At 45.6% G+C, this 22,881-nt stretch overlaps 1 protein-coding gene across 1 annotated transcript in view; it reads right to left on the reverse strand.

Moving 5' to 3' along the window:
- Positions 1 to 22,881, reverse strand: part of SLC26A8 (solute carrier family 26 member 8) — a 3,758,415-nt gene that overhangs the window by 2,306,161 nt on the left and 1,429,373 nt on the right. Inside the window, exon 6 of the mRNA XM_078644342.1 lies at positions 3,562 to 3,675. Within this exon, the coding sequence (XP_078500468.1) occupies positions 3,562 to 3,675 (114 nt within the window). The remainder of the gene's footprint in view (positions 1 to 3,561; positions 3,676 to 22,881) is intronic.

Genomic DNA, 22,881 nt, shown 5'->3' on the forward strand with positions numbered 1-22,881 from the left:
GCTCCGACTTGCTACGGCGACCCGACGCCGGCCGCCATGCTACATCGATGCCAGCGACGACTTCGTAAGCCTGCCATAGCCGTGAGTGATGCTCCACTTGAGGCGCCGGCCCGACACCTGCTGCTGTGCCGATCGTCGACTTCGGTAAAGAGAGAATCTGCAACACCGACGCCGGCGAGCGATGCCGTAATCTGCAACGAAGTTGACATGGGTAGCCAAGAATCCATCGACATCATGACATCGTACGAAACCATGGTTTCGGCGCCAATGTGACGTCACTTCCTCTCCGGTCCGGAACCGACGCCTCCCCTGCCCGCACAAGCATCCAGGACCCGATGCCTCATCTCTCCCGAAGCAAGGAACAGACGCCGCAACGCGCCAATGACGGCGCATCTCCCCGACGCCGTGAGCTGTCTTTGTTTTCGCTATTCTAAGGTACTGTTCTTCGTGGGTCTGTCTCGACTCTGGGCCCGACACCGCGCACCTCGCGGTCGGCGCCGTACTTTGGGATTTCTTTGACCTTGACGTCATGTTAACTCCAGTTGGGGTTATCTGTTGCTAAAAACTGCTTTAAAGTGAATAACCTATTTTTGAACTATTTCTACCATCTTAAAGTATTCTTATTGAGTACAGTATTGTGGATTTTTGTTGTTTATGGTCTTGTGATAAGTCTATATAAAGAATACTTATTTTATAAAACCTGTGTTGTGTCCATCTGTAGTGTTTTCACTGTATTACTGTATGTGTTCACAAATGCTTAACGCACTGCCTCTGGCCTGTCTGCTCGTGCCAAGCTACCAAGGGGGTGATCAAGGGTTATCCAGTAGTGTAATCCCCTTTCCCTGACTTAGAAGCAAGGGTCTCTATTTGGTCAAAGGTGTATACCATTGCCAACTAGAGACCCCCAGTTCTAACATCAATCAATACTGTTCTAATATAAATTTAAGAATTGTTTAAAAAAGCTTTAAAATGTAAAACAAACAAGTTCCGATAGGGGTGCCAGCAAATAGCTGCAGACTACTTCTGCTTTGTAATATTATACTTTAGAAAACAATTCCTTAGGTATTTGAACGTATTGGTTGCAATGTCGGGCAAACAAATAGAACATGATTTAAGTCTTGTATACAGGAGTTACATAAGTGACTGTCTAGCAATGCCCTCCCGAGCTCCTGTTATGATTCTTAGAGAGAGTAAATTCAGTCTAAGCAACAAAATAACTCTTCGTACTCCATGTTCCTAGATGGTTGGAATACAAACTTGAATTCTGTCTAATCTATGTGTCATTAATGGCATTATCAATTGGCTTAGTTGAATACTGCTTGTATCGCAATGATGCTTGTGACTTTAAACATCTTTGTTCTTTTCCATCCCAAACGTATCAATTAGAGGGACTGGACATGTGTGCTGAAGCATATGTAGTAGAAACATAGGTAGAAATGCACCAATGTCTATTTGCTAGAAAATGAGGAATTACCTTATTTGTTTTCAAAGTGCTCATGACTGGTGCTCAATTTTTGCATAACAGGAAGGATATCACCATTACCTATTCTTGCATGAGTTTGTGCAGTGTTCTTTTGCCCCTCAGCCAGGTTCATGTTCTTTCAGTAACTACATACATCAAAAAGACACTGCACATAAAGAGGTAAAATGCACTGTGAATAGACTGCCCTAGTAACACATCACATTATTATGGCATCTTAGCCCCTAGAATTATATATTCATGTCAACTTTGTGTATTCCCACAGAAAGTAAAATGTTTCCTGAAGGCTATTTATGGTATCTGAGAGTTGGAGCTTTGGGCTACTTTTTGGGCTGACACTGGTCTGCAATGGGATGAATTTGGGCTAGTACTTGGACGGCATTGGGCTTGGGAGGGCTCTCAAAATCTGGCAACACTGGCCAGTCCCCGCGAGTCCCACAGCGAGCAGAGAAATGAACACATCTGACAAGTTTTATTCTCACTTGATCTGAGAACTCCATCAGAGCAACCAAAACGGTGCAGCAGCTGCTGCCTTTTAAGACCCTTCTCTGTCACTCTGAAGACAGAGAGAGTCTCAGGCAAACTGAAGCTTGGAAGCATGCTTTTGTGAAGAGAACCAGGGATCACATTTCTACAGGGAGCATCAGAAACTCCTGCCAGAAACAGTGTGATTACAATGGGAAGTACTGTATTCTGTCCTTGTGCAATGCGCCGTCCTGCTGCTCATCTGCCACTGCTCATCACGGCATTACCGAGCACTGATAATGATCAGGGGAATGCCGTTGCGCACGCGCGTGGAGCATAGACAACCGCATCTTCAGAGCACAGACACGCAATGGCTGCGCAGGTTCAGAGATACTGCTAATACAGCACATGCTCAGAGCACACACAAAGTGCTACCATAAAAGGCTTTGGAGATGTGACGGGGAAAATATCTTTAAAGTAAGTCAAATATAAAATTCAAATGCATGCGTCTAGCATGGACACAGCCACAGCATCCTCAGAAACATGAAGGGAACATTCACTGCAGTTAGGTGCGCGAAAAGATGAAAGTGAATAAAAGATGTTCCACCCACCATTGAGGATTAAAAGGAGTACTTGGGCCTTTGGAAACTGGTAAGCAAAACGCAGAAGGGCAAATGGGCTACAAACAAATAGAAATGGAGGAAAGCAATCTGGCAAGTGGAGAGACCAATAAGAAGTGAAAGTGGGATGTAAGTCCCTTTTAAGATATATTAAATACAACAATTTTTCACAGGCACAGTGCAAGCGCTGTGCAGGCGACACCTAAATACACAGTTTAAGTGAAGTTATGATTAGCTTTGGTTATAGCACCTTAACGTATATTTAAAAAAACCTTTGAAGTGCTCTCACAAAAAAAACACAGTCATACTATTGAAACTGATCTGTTACAGTGAGGTTCGCAAAGCAAACCAACACAAGAGGCTGTGCACATCATAAATAATGAAAACAATAAATAATACTCTATAGTTGTCCCATTGATAAAGGAAATGGTCACATCGTATGTAATCACAGATGTAACATTGTTTAAGTTATTTCTAACTGCATCTGCCACATGACGAGTGAGGTAATGAAAGTGAATTTGGTGGGCAAGTTTTGGTTTGCAGAGCTAATTACAACTAGTGAATTTGGGGTGGGGTGGGGTTGGTTTTAATTTGTACCCATAACTGTAATTTAACTGTGGTTAAATAGCAGTATTGCTCACCACATAATTATGGATTACTGCACGGGTCACATAATTTGCATAATATGAAGGTTTTAACGAAAAATGTGCTTCTTCAAAGAAAGGATGGAAATAATATTGCCAGAAAATGTGCAGCATAATACCGCATAATTTGCCTTTTCTTGCCACATAACTGAAACCAGGTTGTCTCTGAACTTGGCCTAAATTGACACATATTCCTAGCTTTGGAGAATGGTTTGAGGGCTCTTATGATGATCAAACTGAAAAATTATATAGAAATAAATGAATATTCTAGGTAGGAAAAACTCACAAATATACAATTCTACACTGGGCTTTTAGTATAAAGCATGGAGGTGAGTACATTCTAAAGATTGACCTGTGAACTTCCTCCTGTCTTCTCTTGAACTATGGTCCTCGACAAGGTGCAGCTGACTGGGAAGCCTCTGAAAATGGAGCCAACGATATTACATATGCCAACAGCAATCAGCTCCTGTCAAAAAAATAAAAATAACATTTCTGTTGTCAGATCATCTACCACCTGCAATGTCAAATAACCACTGTTACACTGCAACATCTTTTGGCACACTGACCTATAGTAGATGAAACAATAGTTCCTACTGTAAGGCTACTCGTATTGCTCACACATAAAAATGGTTTAGAGAGTAATGCAGTCCTGATCACAGATTTGGCTAAACCCATGCCCTATTGTCTTTGGGAAAGGAGAGTAGTTTCCATGTATATACCCTTATTTTGACTGGCCTATGTTTTTCATGCCTATGCAAATATCAGTTTGTACACGGATGAGGATCGTGAAATTTGCAACAATTTCCACATGCCAATTCAAAGCTGCCAAAATCTAGTAGGGGAAAATGCCCATAACATAATAGTACATGCACATTTTCATTAGAAAAACACCAGAACTTGCATATTAAGTCTCATCTAGAAGCGTTAAACTTGTAGAACAAGTTATTTACCCCGGTAATGCACTTTCTGGTAGGGACTGTATATAGTTACAGATTTCCTTACGTTTTGAATATTCCCAAAGCGTCAGACTGGATCCAGAAACTTTTCAGCAGTACTTCTGTGTGTTGGTAGGTGTCGTTGTGTGGCTCCATACTGATACAGTGAAATGGCAGGCAGGGCCTACATAGGGAGATCTCCCTCTTGAACAAGTTACTTACCTTCGGTAAGTCCTTATCTGGTAGACAGCCTATCTAGCTGCCCATTCCTTACCTTAGAATATTCCCCAGGCCTCAGACTGGAACTGGAAGTTTTCAAGCAGTACCCCTGTGTGCCAGTAGGTGAGGTCATTTGACTCCACACCGGAAATGCAGTGCATGATACCAATATAAGCCCCATCCCTGCATGTTGACATCAGTTACTTTCACAACTTTCCACACTAGGAGCGCAGAGCCATGATGAGAACTGACCCTTGTGTGAAATACTAAGGCACTGAGAAGGGTTCCCTTACACTGCAAATGGCTGCAGAGCGGTGAGAATGGGAGAGCTGGTAAGAAATCTGCAGCTTGAGTCTCTACAAGATAAAGCAATACCGAATGTAAGTAACTTGTTCATCTAATAGAGACTTCTAGCCGCAGATTCCTTGTCTTAGAAACGATACTCAAGGAATGCCTTATCCGAGGAGGGTCTATGAAGCCAATTAAACCAGAAAGTCCTGCAAGACCGAATAGGCGCATTACCCAGCACAACAGATCTGATTGTCCAGACAGTAGTATTTGTTAAATATGTGCAAAGATGCCTCAGAGATGTCCAAGTCATGGACTCCAAAGGCTAGCGCAGTAGTCGCAGCCTTAGCTCTGGGAGATTGAGAATGCAAAACCTCAGAGAGTTGCTTCTTGGCCAATGAATAGCAGATTTTGATGAGGTGCACTATCCATCTTGAGATTGTCCGTTTCTATTAGAATGAGTGTTACCAATGGGAAGTCATTTTCTATTCTGACAGAGACTTCTAACTGCAGATTCTTTACCTCTTGACTAGATGCCAAAGCAGCACCTATTAGGAGGTGGGTCTATGACTAGAATCTAACCATGAAGTCCCATAGGACTGAGCAGGCAAAATGACCCTGAATGTCCAGGCAGAAGTGCTTCGTGAACATATGAAGGGATGGTCATGTAGATGCCTAGCAAACTTTAAGGACAGGGACTTTGTGTGCCAAAGGAATGGAAGCAGCTTTGGCCCTCACTGAATGAGGGCACACTGCTTCTGGAGGCTGCTTTCTGGCCAATGCATAGAAGATCTTAATGCAGAGCACCATTCAGCAGTAGATGGTTAAATTCTGCCTTTTTGCTCCAGAGAATCCCGCAACAAGCTGATCATCCAGCCGGTGCTCTTGGTACAATCTTTGTAAAAGATCAGGGCTCTCTTGGGGTCCATGCAATGGAGTCCTCTTTAAAGGGTTGATGGGAAGCATAGAAAGAACAAGGGGCTGTTCTGAAAGATGTGGAACGGCATCACAACTTTGGGCAAGAAAGGATGCACGTGTTCGCAGACCCAGCTTTTCTGGGAAGAAGATGGTGTACGGCAGCTTGAAGCCCACTCACACGCCACACCGATGTTATGGCAACGATCTTGAGGGTGAGAAGCAACTCAAAAGGAGCACACAAGAGATATGTGAGGACCAAGTTAAAGTTGCATTGTGAAATAACAAAGGAAAACATGTAATCCTTTCAAAAATTGCACAATTACGGGCAATTTAAACAAAGAAGTCTGGTCTGGCAACCTTAAAAAAAGCTGAAAGATACCCTTTAAGTGTACTCAGACCAACGCCTTGTAGGGCTACTGACAAAATGAACAACACAATGTTAGATAACTTTGCCTGGAGTGGGTTGGTGTGTCATATACCGCATTATGCCAACCATTTACCCCAACAACAGGCGTGTATAGTGTTTCGCCAAGGGACGCCTGGCTGCCAAAATTACATCAACACCCTCCGGAGGAAGGTTGAAAGTGTTCAGCTCTTACTGCTCAATCTCCAAGTGTGAAGGTGGAATCGAGAAGGCCCGAAATTATTGCTACAGCAGGTCCTCCTGGAGGCAGTGCTTGATCAGAGTACAGATGCTTAAGCCAAGGAGTTCTGGATATCATGTTCTCCGTGCCCAATTGTCTTGTAGTTCCCACTAATCTGTAGGACCTGCGCATTTGTTTGGACAACATAAACTTTGGGTGAGGTGGCTAGACTGATTCTGGACACACCCGTACGCTATTGTGAGCTAGACACCAGCTAGCTCACAGTGCACTGTAAGCCGCCCTAACCTTATCAGGGAGCTAATGGTTTCTGGCAACCACTGAACATGACAACCCTGACCACTCAGGGATGGTGGAATCAGATCGCGTACTTTCGCTCAGTCATTCATGCTTAATTGTGCTTAGAGAAATATACCGAGAATACACAGTGGGACGTTTTTAATATAGTTATTGAACCAATGTTATTCTTGTACAGAATATATATGCTGCAATAATCAGTAGACAAGTAGATGAAAGTGATTACAAGCACCAAAAGCGTAACAGTAGGTACAGTTGTACCATAGTGCTAAAACAGTGTATATGTGCAGACATATGAACAAGGCAGTAATCAGGTGTACTCCTACTTTCCAAACTCTATTCTAAGTGTACCTAGAGTGTGTGTAAGTGTAGAGCCAAGAACCTCCCAAAGGGACAATCCAACCCCATTACCTGGAGGGAGAGACTGAAGGACCCCGTCTTGGTCACAAACTGGACACCCCTCACGGAGATGTCAGACCACTGCATGGGGACGTCTCAGAATGCAGGGACCTTCAGTGTCAGCTGAAGTGCTTCATCTGCTAATCTTATGGGATGCTCTTTATTTATAATAAAAAGCAGCCTTCCAATGTGCGTATAGATTAGCAATGTTATGGATATGTAGATAGCCCTGTCGCCCCGTGGATGAAGATAGAAACTACATTTGTACATAGTGGGTAGGAGGGCCTCGTACATGATGTTCTAGGCATCATGATAATGATGTGCAAAGCTAGATGTGTAAACAAAGTCGTTTCAGGGAAACTAATCTAGCATTGTCATGCACGCAACTATGTGCAAAAGGTCCCGGCAGAAATGTTAGTGTGAAAAATAGGACAGTGTCAGAAATGAGCAGCTTCGCTACATGAGCCTAGCCCGGGCAAATAACACCCACTCCTCATACTAAGAGTCGATATATAAAAAGCAATTTAAAAGCCAACAGGCCACGATTAAATTGAACTAAAAGTACTAAAATCACTTAAAAAAACATCTAAAAGCAAGCTTCCCTTTAAAATGTTCATAAAAAGTCTTCAAAAAATAATACTATTTGAAATCCCAAGCACTCAAAAAGCCATTATGCTTAGAAAAATAAAGCAAAAGCTGTTTTGATTAATTTTGTTTAAAAAACAGACCAAATTGTTCCCACCACACGGAAAGCCAACATGTGTTCCAAGTGGTAGACGCAACATTACTGTTGCCCACAATCACAGGCGATGGTCCCAGAGGCGCACCCGAAGCCGGTTGATGGAGTAAAGGTGATTCCATCCAGTTCCCACAGCAGCCACTGAGGGACGGACTGCATCCTGTAAGCCTATCATTGAGTCGGTGAGCCAATGCATCCCAGAGTGGCTCAAAGAATGCATTCAACAGCAATGGAATACGCTGGGGACAACAATGCCCATGGTCCTTTAAGGAGTCCATCAGTACTTCAATGGCCAGTGGCGCAACCGAATGTGATCCTAGGCATGGATCCAAAACGCATTTGTGGCTGCAAAGCATACAATGGAATACAGGTTGTATGCAGTGAAGCCGAATAGGCCGGAAGGAAAAGAACCAGTGCTGTCTCCATTCCAGGTTGAACTGGGACGTCCATTACGGAGCAGAAAAATTAAAATCAGGATTCCCACCACAAGTAGTATGACAAGCAGTAGCCCTCCAAAAACACCTTGCAACATGGAGTGTATGAAAGATGGTATAACTCCAAATATCATTTGAAAGGTGCTAACCAGTCCAGAGCCGATACATTTGAAAAGGTACACTATTCCGACATCAAACATATTAAAGATACTATGAACCAGCTCCGCAAAATGCAGTGGGAATTTAGTGTGGAGTAGTGTCTGTATCTCAGATGAGGACCATGCAACCTGGAGAGCAAACATCTCTCTGACTGAAGTTAAGGCAACATCCTTTTGAAAAAGCATGGCTTTCAGTTTGCTCGGAGAGTCTAAGCGCATGTTGGAAACATTTATCGAAGACCATAGCGTTGCCTCCCTAACTGTGCAGGCAGTTGGAAACAGCACTTGCGTGCAACAAGTGACTATGGAGTTTACCATCACCACAAAAGCGATGCTCAGGTCCATTCCACAGCAACCTTGATCATTCAGCCTCAAATAGTTCCCATTCAAGAGCAGCTTGAAGACCGGATGAATCACAGCAGTAGGGGAACCCTTCAGATAACAGGGCAAGTTTGCAACTGACACATTGCATGCCCCATGAAGAGAAATGTATTTACAAACTAGGGACCCACTTAAAAGATTCTCACCGTCAGAACTACTAAGGAAAACTTCCATGCCCCCATTGCTGCATCTAAACCTGAATGGTAACTCCCAGTACTCGTGCACATAACCTTCCAATAGCACTTGTATCTGACTACCTGCTGGTATTGGAGACAATATTGGAATTGGAAAGTCATGGCTGGTAGGGTGATGTAACCATCCGGTATGTGGATGGTGTCTCAGCCACGGTGAAAGGTAATTGGTCTAATTTTTCAATGTACAACAAGGTATATTTCGCATCTCAGCATGCCATTACTATCTGTCATTCCATTAGATTGTCTACAGAAAACAGACTCGTACTATTGATGTAACGCCAGAGCGTAGTGTTTGCAACGTCCAGCTCAGTATTACAATGGACCGAAATTGTGACTGTTCATGCTGTAAAACAGACATGTCATGCGGTATAATGTCAATTGCAGAAGACACTATGTTGCAAGTGAATAAATTGTAGATGATAAGGTGGTCATACCGTTGTCAACCACAGCCAAAGCTGTAGTGTAGTTCCTATATTCCCAATAAGCTCTGCGCATTGGAATAGTGTATCCTGTAGTGTAGACGTAGGACTGGAGTCGACTAGGTCTCTACCGAACATACTAGACTTAATTGTGAGTGCCAGCTAGCTCACAGATCACTAGATACTTTCTTGAATACACAAGAAGGGATTCGTTTCTGATAACCGCATAAACATGACAGCTTTGTTTCCCAAGAATAAGAAATGTATCTCTAGAGTCGCGGAAACAATAGATAGTTATTTCACTCAGTCAATCGTGCATGCTTCGTTTCAGCAGAGGTGCAGAGAAATAGAGAGACAGGCGTTTTCAATAAAAAGTATTTATTGAACAGTCTTCTTTCTCATGCAGAGGAAATGAACTGCTACAATCGTAATACTGGTTGCAAAGTACAATGCGTACATTACGCAGAGTATTATAAAATAATACTGTAAAAGCATGATATGGTTTCTAAGCCATAAAATACATAGAATACATACATTAATAAATAAAGACTAAAAGTACTCAACTGGTGCTTCTAAAATACGCCTACCCCGGTGTACCTAACCTAGGTCTAGTACAAGGGAAGAAGTAAGTGAGGTGTAGCTTAGTTCCAGTATTCTTTGCCAAGAATCTAATCCAAGAATTCTCTAAGGGTCTAATCAGCTCCGTACCTTGGTTTAGAATGAGGAGGTCTGGTATCTCTCTCTCAGGACTCGATTTCCCAACAACCCGCAAGGCTAGGTTGGAAACACTGGAGCTGGATTTCTCGGCTGGAGAAAGGACAGCGTCTCTCTGTGCGTCAGCTGGAGGGTCGGCTTCCTTCGGCACTTGCTGCAGCAGGGCTCGTCAGGCAAGTAGGTAGTCGAACTGCTCCAAACCACCGTGTGTTTGCCTGGGCAAGTGTGGGTATATTTATAACTTGAAGGTGTTTAGTTTGACTTAAGGTTGGACATAATAACGTCATCAAAGACTCAGTTCTTTGAAAACTCCATGAGTTCTTTGATAAATCAATATTCAAGCAAGGGGAAGTCCCCGACTGCTGAAGGCGGGTTTTTCCAAGAAATCGTTATAGATTTTCGGAACTAGTGGAAGTAGCCAAGCCGTATTAGGACTACTTAAGCTATGTCTTAATATGGTTATGATTTCAATGCCTATATAAGGATAGGGTATTTTATACCTATATAAGGGCATGAAACGGGATAATTACACTAGGGTCCTAAAACACTATACAACACCCACTCCAAGTATTATGTCTAATATTACTAAATCCGTAAGCATCTAAAACATAACTTAAGCATATGTTCACAATCCTACCCCAAAATACACAAAATGCTTTTGATAAGGTTGCACACGAAAAATGAGTATTTGTATAGTACGCATTTAAAAGCAATAGGCGTAATTTAAAACATGAATAATGATGTTGGCAAAGCTAACTGAATGAATCATGTAATGCCATTTATGAAATGGCTCTAAGTTTACAGAAGAAAAAGTCGAGACCATTCCATAGCAGAATATATATAAATTGTTATTGTTGTTTTCAGAGGACAAGGTCAAATACTGTCTCTAGGAAGTGTTGAATTTCTTGTTCTCTAAGAATAGTTCTACTTCAAGCAGATTACTTTGTGCCAAAAAAAACAAAATTATATTTTCAAGTTCTTTGGGAAAAATTCAAAATTAGCCATAGAAAAATAGAGTTCCAAAGTTTTATTGGGAAGGATTGTTATGAAAAGTGGAGGCCAAATTCAGAGTTCATGGAACGCTGTGTGCAGATTTCAAAAGTTATACTCGGTGTCAGGGGAAAACATCGAATCGTCTAAGCTGGCAAAGAAATTGTCAACCACAGTAGGTGAAAGTGGAACTACTTCATCAAGCAGATCAATTGTGCAGAGATGAGAAGCATCGCCATCAGCGTCAGTTGCCGCGTTAGCAATGTTCATATCAGATGGTACCTGTGGGCCTGTTGTTCCTCGTATCTCACTTCCAGTGGCATTTTCTGGTGAGATCTCAATGAACGCCATCATCAGGATTGGTACCCGTTGAGGGCAACACAACACATGAGCCGATACCGGACCCAGTAATGCGTCTGCATCCGTTGGCGCAACCGATGGTAGTGTTAGACAAACATCTAACACGCATTCTTCTCCACAAAGCAGGCATCGTAGATCAGGTAAGATGCAATCTTGCCAGATTGGTCTGAACGAAAGAAACCAAGTGGTATTCAGATCTCTTAAACGAGCCAAGCCAAGAATCTGTGTAATCCTGTCACGATACCACATGGCTAGGAGAGCTTGTTCTATGGTAGTCTGGGTATGGTTGGTGACTGGACTTGCCATATCGGAGCAGGAGAAACAAAAATAGAATTCCTGCTATATGTCCCAAAATGAGAGGCAGGCCGCCGAACACAGAGTGCACAAAACTTGGAAAAAAGCCAAGGACTGCTTCAAAGGGTGCTAACAGTCCCGAAAAAATCGTCTTAAATACATGTGCGATGCCACTGGTATCAGACATGTTTAAGATTTGACCTAACATTTCTGCAAAATGTACTGGCCAGTTGGTTGATAATAATGTATATCATCAACAGATTGGACTGCCTTGAATCTGAGGGACACCCATTTCAACTGTAGTAGATGTCCTGTCCTGCGTGAGTTTTGGTACCTGATGAACAGGGAAAATGCTGGAAATGCATCTACATACCTTGCTTCAGAATGCTCTATGCATTTCCTAAATGGAATGGCTAACTTTAAGTTCTTGACCCAAAATGTGCATAGCCTGAATTCCCCCATGAAACGACATAGAAAATTAAAATGGCTTAATGCCAAAGAGGTGGTGGGTGCCTTCCTCCATTAGACACACATTTTGGGATGATGAGGGTGGAATACTCTACGTGAAGGGGTGGTTGGAAGGGCAGGTGGGCACTCTCGCCAATATATTTGGCCCACAAGACCGTAAAGCTAAATTTTAGATTATCCTCTTTGAACATTTAGCAGACTTAGGGGCTGATTAGGATGGCGGTCGGAAAACCACCCCGACTGCCATGGAAGCGGAAAACAATCGCCCGCCGGGACCGTGGAAAAACCGACGGTCAAATTAGGATCTTCTGCCAAAAAATACCGACCGCAGCGGAACCGGGCCAAGAAAAAACGCCCGTAGCGGGCGGTGATGTCGAAAATCCGTCTGCCGCGGTCGGAAACGCTGCGGAAAAACAACCCATCACAAGCATAGCGGAAACACCGCACGGGAAATTAGGATATCCCTGATGGTCCCGCGGTACGTTCTGCTGTTTCCGACCGCCACGGCCGCACACTGGAATGAATGGGACAGCCGGCGGAGGAGCTGCAGCATAGCCACCGCTGCGGATGATCCGTGGAAAAAATGGCGGATGAAGCAAAAAACCCACAATAAGGCCAAACAGTGCACAAAGCAAACAAGCCATGCCACCCAAATACACAAAACACATCCCAATGACACAAACACATGGCAAAAAGAAAAATACAAATCCCAGGACACACACAACACACCGGACAGCAATACCCCAGTTGGAGACACCCACATAGCTGAGTATAAAACCAGCCCCTTCCCTGACCACAATCCTTTGCAAATTTCCAAGACTGAAGGCCACCAACCCTCACAACAAAGGATAGGCAAAGCAATACACCAGCAATATCCACACCACACACAGCACCACCACCACTTCCACACCTGCACCACCAACCCCCAGCACATCACACACCATACACACCACCACCACACCCACCACTCACACCCCTGCACCCACAAACACTTTTCACACCACACACCATGTCAACCCACAAAATGCCCAAATTCACAGAGAGTGAGTTGACAGTCATGGTAAATGAGATAGTCAGAGTGGAACCACAACTGTTTGGTAGCCTGGTCCAATAGACACCATTAGCCACAAGGACACAAATGTGGGAAAGGATATTCCAAAGGGTCAATGCAGTAGGGACCACCCCGCGATCCAAGAAGGAGATCATGAAGAGGTGGCATGATCTGAAGAGGGTTGTCAAAGAGAGGAGAAGCAAGAACCGGGAGCTGGCTGAGAGGACTGGCGGTGGCCCTCCCATTCCACCAAAACCATTCACACCATGGGAGGAGAATGTGCTTGCCATACTGCATCCAGACAGTCTCACAGAAGTAGCCGGGGGAGTGGAGGCTCATAAGTACAAACAAATGACTACCACCACACTGATATGTACTGTCTTGCTCAACTACAAAGCTACACCACCTAGGACAAATACCAATCATTTGCACCACACACTCACAAAAACATGTCTCACAGATCCAACATTCACCCACTCCCATTCACCCTAAACGTAGCCACCAACATTAACATGGGGGCATGTGTACAGGCAGCCAGCACTATAACTCCCACCATACCCCCTTGTCCCACACCCCAGCAGGATGGAGCCCTCCCCCCACCCACCCCACCCATAAGCCTGTGTCAGCCTTTACATCACCCTCATCAAACTAACAGGTAGGTATCCATCTTCCCTGGGAGGGCTGTTTAGGGGAGGGAGGCCTGTACCACTACTCCCACCTTGCCCCCTGCCCCACACCCCAGCAGGTTGGAGCCCTCCCCCCACCCCAACCACAAGCATGTGTCAGCCATTACATCACCCTCATCAAACTAACAGTTAGGTAGCCTTCTTCCCTGGGAGGGCTGTTTGGGGGAGGGAGGCCTGTACCACTACTCCCACCATGCCCCCTGTCCCACACCCCAGCAGGATGGAGCCCTCACCCCACTCCACCCACAAGCATGAAGCAGCCATTACATCACCCTCAAACTAACAGGTAATTAGCCATCTTTCCAGGGGGGGCTGTTTGGGGGAGAGAGGCCTGTATCACTACTCCCACCATGCCCCCTGTCCCACACCCCAGCAGGATGGAGAACTCACCCACCCACAAGCACTTGGAAGCCATTGCAGTACACCAAACAAACTAACAGGTAGGTAGCCATCTTCCCTGGGAGGGCTGTTTGGGGGCGGGAGGCCTGTACCTCTACTCTCACCATGCCCCCAGTCCCACACCCCAGCAGGAGGGAGCCCTCCCTCACCCGACCCACACGCCTGTGTCAGCCTTTACATTACCCTCATCAAACTAACAGGTAGGTAGCCATCTTCCCTGGGACGGCTGTTTTGGGGAGGGAGGCCTGTATCACCACTACCACCATGCCCCTTGTCCCACATCCCAGCAGGATGGAGCCCTCCCCCACCCCACCCACAAGCCTGTGTCAGCCATTACATCACCCTCATCAAACTAACAGGTAGGTAACCATCTTCCCTAGGAGGGCTGTTTTGGGGAGGAAGGTCTGTACCACTACTCCCACCATGCCCCCTGCCCCACACCCCAGCAGGATGGAGTCCTCCCCCCACCCCACTCACAAGCATGTGTCAGCCATTACATCACCCTCATCAAACTAACAGGTAGGTAGCCATCTTCCCAGGGAGGGCTGTTTTGGGGAGGAAGGCCTGTACCACTACTCCCACTGTGTACCCTTGTCCCCCAGTACAGCAGGATGGAGCTCTCCATACCACCCAAATGCATGTGGCATATAATGGTCCATCTCAAACAAACAGGTAGGTAGATATATTATTCTGTATCATGACACCACTGAGCAGGATGTAAGCCTCCACCACGCACACACAGATGTGCCACATTACAAAGCCAAATGTGAGCACGTAACAGGTAAGTAGCCAGTACGTGCACCCACACATTTGTCACAAAAGAAATGGTGCCATATGACACCTGCCCTCTCATTGCACAAATATGCACACCGACCCCAATTGCCACGCACAGTGTGCACACAGGTAAGCAAAAGAAACTGTCACAGCTACCAAAGTGTGACACACTAATGCACATGTAGAAGAAAGTCTGGGCACAATCATACACATTGATATGGGCATCGCCATGGGGCCAGAGCAACAAGGACCATTCCAAAAATAAGAAAGCATGTGTGGCAGTATAAATCAAGATATGCACATGACAGGTATGCTGGAGATGACAATGGCCAGTCCATGGCCAGATGTGACGTATGCCAGGTCAGGCAAATGAACAAGGAGTCCTCAATGAAAAACATGTTGTCCCGGCCCCTAGATGACAACAGGTCCCTGTAATCATGAATTATGCATGGGTTGCATGGTATGCATTGACACCTCACACCATGGACAAGTAATGCATGTTCCACTGCATCATGTCGGGTGGCACAGTAGTGCACATAGCAAACAATGTGATGATCAGTCAATTGTGTAGTGTACAAACAGTGGATGACACACAGCTAACACAAAGCTTGCGGGGTGCACTACAATGACCATTTCTCATCTAATCCACAGGTGACCAAGAACTCACTGCAGAGGACAACACCAGCAACCTGCAGAGCCAGTCTCCTCCCGGTACATGGACTCTCAGATGTTGACTCCCAGGATTCTCTGGACGATGAGCTCAACGCCTACCCATCTGGTATGCCAGGGAGCAACAGGTCCCAGGACCCCATCCTCCCCACCATCACATCTGCTGCAACAACAACTTCACAGCAGACCCCTGCTGTTACGGCCTGTGCGACCACTGCCACCACCACCACCACCAGTGCCGCCTGCAACACCCTCCCTGTCCCAGAGGATGACCCCCCATACCACCAACTGAGGACGGCAGGGAGAGGATGACGGTGCCCACAGTGGTGTGGTGACAGGTCTGTGGCAGCAGGGTAGGTAAGAGGGCCAGGGTCACCCACAGACACGAGGAGGCTGGGACCCAATCCCTGGAACACATCACCAGAGTCCTTGGCACATATGAACAGGCCCAGGGACAAAGTGGCCGGTCGGACGACCTGTTAAGCGAGCTCATCCTGATGATGAGGTCCATCGACACACACATTGGACAAATGTTGGACCTCATGGACCAGCAAGTGGCGTTATCGAGGGACAGGCCAGCACCACAACCAACACCTCCACCTCCCTCTGGTGGGCAGCAGGATGACAGTTCACCATCCTCCCCTACGGCCACAGAGAGGGATGAGTCCCCAGACGCCACTGTCAATCGACCAAGGGGCGGTCCTAAGAAGAGCCTGGGAGCATCTGGAGGCAAAGCACCTGCAAAACGCCAGTCACAGAGCCAGCCCTGATGGCATCCCTCTTCACCAATGCATTGGCCATTTGGACTGTCCTTCCCCACACTGCCTTGTGAATGGCATCTGTTTGTTGGACTGGGTCACCACATCAATGTAGTGCCTACTCTATTATCTCATTTAGAATGACTGTCAACTCACTGCCCCACCACCACCTCAATGGAAATGTACACCCCCCTCACATGTCAACATTGAAAATAAAAAGACCTTACACACATGTTGTCGTGTCAGCTCCCTCTTTAGTGCAGGATGTACAGTCTTCAACATTGCCCAATGTTAAAATTGGAACCTGACTTTCAGGGTATCTTTGCACAAGAACCAATTTTTGCACATACTCGTTCTAAGAATCTTGCAGATTTTCTAAAACCAAGAAGTGAAGACGCAAGTAAAACTTCCTTTCGGGGAACAGTACCTTGTTATAATTGCAACACATGCAACAACATTATAAAAGGATCCACCATAACGCATCCACAAAAGGGGTACCCCATATCATTAAAAGTGAACGCAACATGTGACTCAACCAACTTAATCTACATGATAAAGTGCCCATGTGGAGACGTTTATGTAGGACACACAGAAAGAAAATTGAAAATACGCATAAACGAACATAAAAGCACCATAAGACTAAAATCCACAAAAACCAGTATTGCAGAACATTTCACTCAGATGCAGCACAACGTCAGCCAATTAAGAGTGTGCGTTTTAGAAACATTACCTAAAAAAGAAGGATCTTCCAACAAAACGAGTTTATTAAAACAGGAGAATTATTGGATTTATAATCTGGGCAGCCTGAAACCGGGCGGACTAAATGAACGTACTGAATTTCTTTGTTACCTATAAGCATATATATTTCTGTTTACTTATGCATTAAATGACCAACATTTAAATTTATGGTACAGGACTAGCTTTTAGCAGTTCTAATACATAGTGGTAGCGAGCACTAGGGGGGATCGACTAGGTACCCAGTGAACAATAAAGTTATATTGTAAGCAAAAAAAAGCCGCGATAGCAATATTAGTGCGCAGGCGCGAACCTCGCAGTAGGAATACCGGAAGAGAAGAGAGACAGCGGGTCGAACCGCAGAGCAGGGCGCAACAAACGCCGAGGTGAGCCATTTAGCCTTTAAATCAACGAAGTATAAGCGCGTAACAAAGCATTAAATATAACCAGCCTCCTTCGAAGGGTTAGAACATCAATAGTAATAAGTCAGCGCGCATAGCGAGGTTAAAATACACGGCAATGCGGTCACATAAAAGACCAATGTGTAGACGGCGAATCCACGCCATAGTTATTCATAGAACTATCCCCGCGCAGCAAACGCTCAGAAAAAGCCATTGCTGAACTTTTGATCGTTTATTAAGATCCTTGTAGCTAGAGACAAACAAACATGTAGCGCGCACTACAGTAATTTAATACCAAGGAGTTAAGAATTAGCATAACAGCATATGTAATGAATCTAATGAAATTACGGATGTTGATTTTATTATTATTTTTTGATTATTGTAGAAAATTATTTCCCTGATGAAGGCAGTAACAACTGCCGAAATGCATTGGATTTCACGAGAAATAAATGAAACAATGGATTAACAAACCAATTTTGAAAATGTATCACGTTTTATTCATTTGAACTTTGAATTTGAATTGAATCTTCAAGCTGGTTGCACAGCACGAATCGGTGCCCAGGGGGACAACTATACCCAACTAGGTATAGCTGCTACTTGTGGTTTATGACGCATCGCTCCAGACGGGGGGTGAGCCCTGGAGGCACGAAAACAAAGCAATAAACACAGGATTAAAAGCGGTGCACGACTCTATACCCATAGCAGTCTTCAACATGTCCATAATGTATCAGGAGTATGTACCGTATGTAGGCAAGGAAAAGTTTAAGGCACCTAGGGAAACAACACAACAACACTCACTGGTGTGGGTGTGGCATCACAGACATCACACAATACTTACCATCTAGATAAGCCACATGCTGACGTCCCAATGGGCAACAAGTGTCAACATACACGTCCGTATACGTTCCAAAATGACATGTCCCAGAAACATTTCCACCCACTGCTTAGTCTACAACTGGCTGTTACGATTCTCACATACACCTTCACGACAACAGCAATATCACTAGACAATGGGTATATTGTACATTGTCACCCACCTTCAAGTGATGTTTGCGATTCCTAAAAATATGCTCACTTGCCTGTGGCGGCACAAGACCGACATGTGTGCAATCAATGGCACCAACAACATGGGGGATGTGCCCAAGAGGATAGAAGTCTCCCTTCCCAGCTGGCAATTCAGCACCACTGGGGAAATGAATATATCTGTCCTTGTATATCATCATGGTGGACGGAACATCTCGCAGCACCATGCTATACATCGGTTGGGACATCCCACCAGCGCTGGCCCCTGTCTGCTGGAACGATCCAGTGGCAAAAAAATGCAAGGCTGCCATCACTTTATAAGTTGGGGTGAAAGCTGTTGGATATGTCCTGCGAGGCTGCAGGTGGGGCTCGAACATATCACAAAGGGTTTTTAGGGTGGCTCTATCCAGACGGAATTTCCGGATGATCGCCACATCGTCCATGTCCTCCAGCACCATCAAGTGACGAAGCAGATTTGGTCTCCTCCAACTTGAGATGAAAGTGGACACATGTCAATGCAATCTGTCATGAGATGGGCACAGCATATCACGTTCTTGATGACACAGCAAAAACAAAGACTGACTTAATAATTGAGTGACACACCAGTTTACATGTGGGGAAGCCTTCAGCTACACAAAGGGCACACCTCTCTAATTACAGTACACAAGTACCTCAAACACCACATAGGTCAATGTGAATGTACATAGTGATATGGCCACATTTCACATGTGCATGCCTGGAAGCATGGCATCCAGCAAATGTGTAACAAATCAACACCACTGTCTCATACTTAGCTGCTGTACCCGTCACACCTTAAAGCGTAATTTCAACCTGGCACACATCCACAACACAATGACCACAGTTCACGCAGAAATGAGAATTGTGTGTATGAGCAGACATGAGAGGCCATGCGAGAAACTACATTGTACAGTGAGAGGAGCATTGCTGTGATTATCACTGCACCTCAACACATTAAGATGTGTACACATTGTAGAGTCCACTACAACACTGTCCTGCCTCATCGACCATCAAATTCATAAGTGACATGTGCCAATTGAGGGAGTACAGGTCAATCTATGACACACATACACAAACATGGCATGTGTAGTCACCAGTGGAGTCAATGGAACATTGGCATTGTGTGCACAATGATGTGCCCTTGACCATGTGGCCACTGTGCACTGTTGATGTGTGGCAGATGGCCATTGTATGGCACCCAAATGGCGGTAGCTACCGCCTGTCCCCAGCTGTGTGTTACCAGCACCCCCCATTCACACAGGTGCGGTAGTCATTGGCATGGAGACATGCTCAAATGGCGGTTGGCATGCTCCGCCACCCTAATCACGGTGCTTCATGTGATTGTATGGCACCCAAATCGCGGTAGCTCCCGCCTGTCCCCTGCGGTGTATCACCGCCATGGAGCATGCCCTAGAGCCAATGGGTATGATGATTGTGATGGCATGATACAATTTTCAAAATTGCGGTAGGCGTGCTCCGCCACCGCTGAGGCAGTCATTGCGGTAGCGCACACCGGGCCCCTGCTGTTTCACCGCCATGGAGCATGCCCTAGAGCCAATGTGAACGAATACTGCGGTGGCATGATGCAATTTTGAAAATCGCTGCCTCCAGGGACTGCTGCCTGAGACCCCTCACCACCCAATTCCACCGCAGTTGTTCCATGTCCACAGTGATGGGAAGGACAGAGAAGATCCGTGCCATTCCATTAACAAGCGAGGAACTGGAGGTCCTGGTGGACGAGGTGCTCACACAGTACCCAAGGCTGTATAGTGCCCCAAATGTCGTGGTAAGTTCTCAAAAGTAAAGGTGTAGGGCAGGGGGAACACATGTAGTTGGACTGGTGCAGTATGTGCCTGAGGGTGTGGGGTTGTGTCATGCACTGACAAACATAGTGTCTCCAGAGGGAAGGCTATGCGTCTCAATGTCAGGTTTCCCTGCCTGCAGTTGTAGGTATGAGTGAACTGTGTTGCATTGTCAGCCATACAGTGACGCAGTAGGTTGGTCATGCAGGAGTCAGGACAGTGATTGCTTGGCTAAATGGCTGTGTGTGCCCCTGTTGTACATCTCAGAGTGAGCCCAGATGGTCAGCACAGTGCCCGCCCACAGAGGCAAGGACACATCACTTCACCTACTGTGTATTTCCTTAGTTTTTTCACATTGCACTCCAGCTATGCGCCATCTCAGCTGTAGATTGCACATAACCGGCCATGTGTTGAGGAATTTCTGTTTGTGAGTCCATGTCCCCCAATGCGACACCCATTACCCAGTTACTGATTCACAGGGCAGGGACATTGAGTGCTGCGCAGTCTTAGACACAGTGAGTCCACCCCCAGACACAAGTCGATATGTGATGTATGCGTTGCTCTAACACACAATGGACTGGAGATGTGTGCAGGCCACATAGGGGTTTCAGTGCTGGCAGCCTGCATGGTGTTAGATGTGCAGGGATTGCGTTCCCCCTCACAACTGCATGCAATCACATCAGCTCATCCCATGCAGATGTCCCATGTGAGATGTACCCTAGTCTCTGATTGACATATCGTTCAATTTGTAATAAGTTTGCATCTTGCTGCTATACTGATAGATGTCGGTACATAACACTGTCACTGATCATTTTCCCCTCTTGTCTCCCATGACTGCAATTCAAGGAACACCAGCGTAAGGCCGTGTAGATAGCCACTGCAGCCAAGGTGCGAGCTCTGGGGGTCTCAACCTGACGGCGCACCCACAGCCACAAGAGGTGGGATGACATCAGGCGGCTGGCAAAGAATGTGGCAGAGATTACCTTGGGGCTGCTTCCTCGCCCTGGGTGTTTGGGACGGCGCAGCAGGACACCACTAATGGGCCACATCTTGGCGGTGACTCAGCCTGAGCTGGATGCACGTTTGAAGGAGCATCAGCAGCAAGCCAGGGGTGAGTATATGGGGAGGGTGACTATATCTGGGAGTGGCTGCATGTGGACAGGGCCTGTGCCGGCACTGGCCTATGTGATGTTGGTGGTGTGATGCAGTGGCATGTAAATGGCTGCTGGGCTGGGTGACAGTGTCATGCATTTGCCCTACCTGTACTCACAAAGGTAATTCTCCATGCTGTGCTTTTCCATTGCAGTCTGAGTTGTGCTCTTCAGGTTTCTTCAGAGCAAGGGAGTATTCGTTAGTTGCATCGCAAGTGAGGAGGTCAAGGATGAAGTTTGCCATTTTGGGCGTTTAAGAGGTAAGGGGCAGATAGCGATACATTTGGAGTGGGACACTGCGAAGGAGGGTTAGAAAGAGATGTGGTACGAAGGGTTTTGGGGAATAGGTGATATTGGTAAAGGGGCATCGGTTATTTTGGTACATGGTGATACGAGTATGCACACATATTTTTTCACAAGTAGGACAGCTTTATATTTACAGGAAGTGATGGTAGGATATTGGGGAGGTTAATTATTTTGATTAATTTTGATGGCGCTTATGAAGAGGGTTGGGATTTGAAGTGTTATTGAAGGTGGGAGCACACGGGCCAGTGATTTATTATGTGCTAGCAACATGCAATTTATTACGAAGCCATTTCAGTCGCGTTTCTTTTTGTTTTAGAGAACCCCTGAAGAAGAGCCGCACGGCTCGAAATGCATTGGGTTATGACAAGTGTTCATTTCTGCAAGCATGTGTTGTTTGAACATGTCGCTGTATAAAGCCTGGATTGGCAGCAGGAGACACGTGAAAATGGAAAATAAAGTATTTAAATACAACATTGCTGTCTCCACGATGATTTACAAAAAGAGAAAAAGTGATGAAATGATGGAATGAAAATACATAAATACAAAAAGAAGAAGAAAACATTGATTATGATTGGTTTAAGGAGCGAGTTTTTCATGAGAGGTATAATCCCTCACAACGCAATGCAACAGTTGGGTGCACACATGTTGCACCCTGTGTTTGGATTTTTTCGCTGTGATTGGGACGGTTCACAGCCACTGTTTGCACGCAATTTAAATTAAAAAAAAGGTTGACTTTACGCTATACAGTAAGGGAAGGAGTGCATCTTCACATCTTCATGTTGTTTGCTTCAGGTTTCTTCAGCATTGGGGTAGTCTGGGGAATCACATTGGGAGGGAACGGCAGTGTTCCCAATCTGAATGTGACTTCATCAATGCGTCCATTGCATGCACTCAGATTGTTGAGGCCTAGTCATCTGACAACAATGTGCACCAGTCTTTGGGCCCCAAAGTACAACATGGTGGTTGGCATGGGCTCTCCACCATTGTGGACTGTCATGTTGTAGTCTGTGTCTGTGTTGTCCCCTCCTCTTCCATCCAGGTCTGTCAGTGGCAACAAGTGGTGTGCCCCCATCATGTTCCTAGGTGTGCG

This window comes from Lissotriton helveticus, chromosome 5_1 (genome assembly GCF_964261635.1).
Source record: "Lissotriton helveticus chromosome 5_1, aLisHel1.1, whole genome shotgun sequence".
NCBI lineage: Eukaryota > Metazoa > Chordata > Amphibia > Caudata > Salamandridae > Lissotriton > Lissotriton helveticus.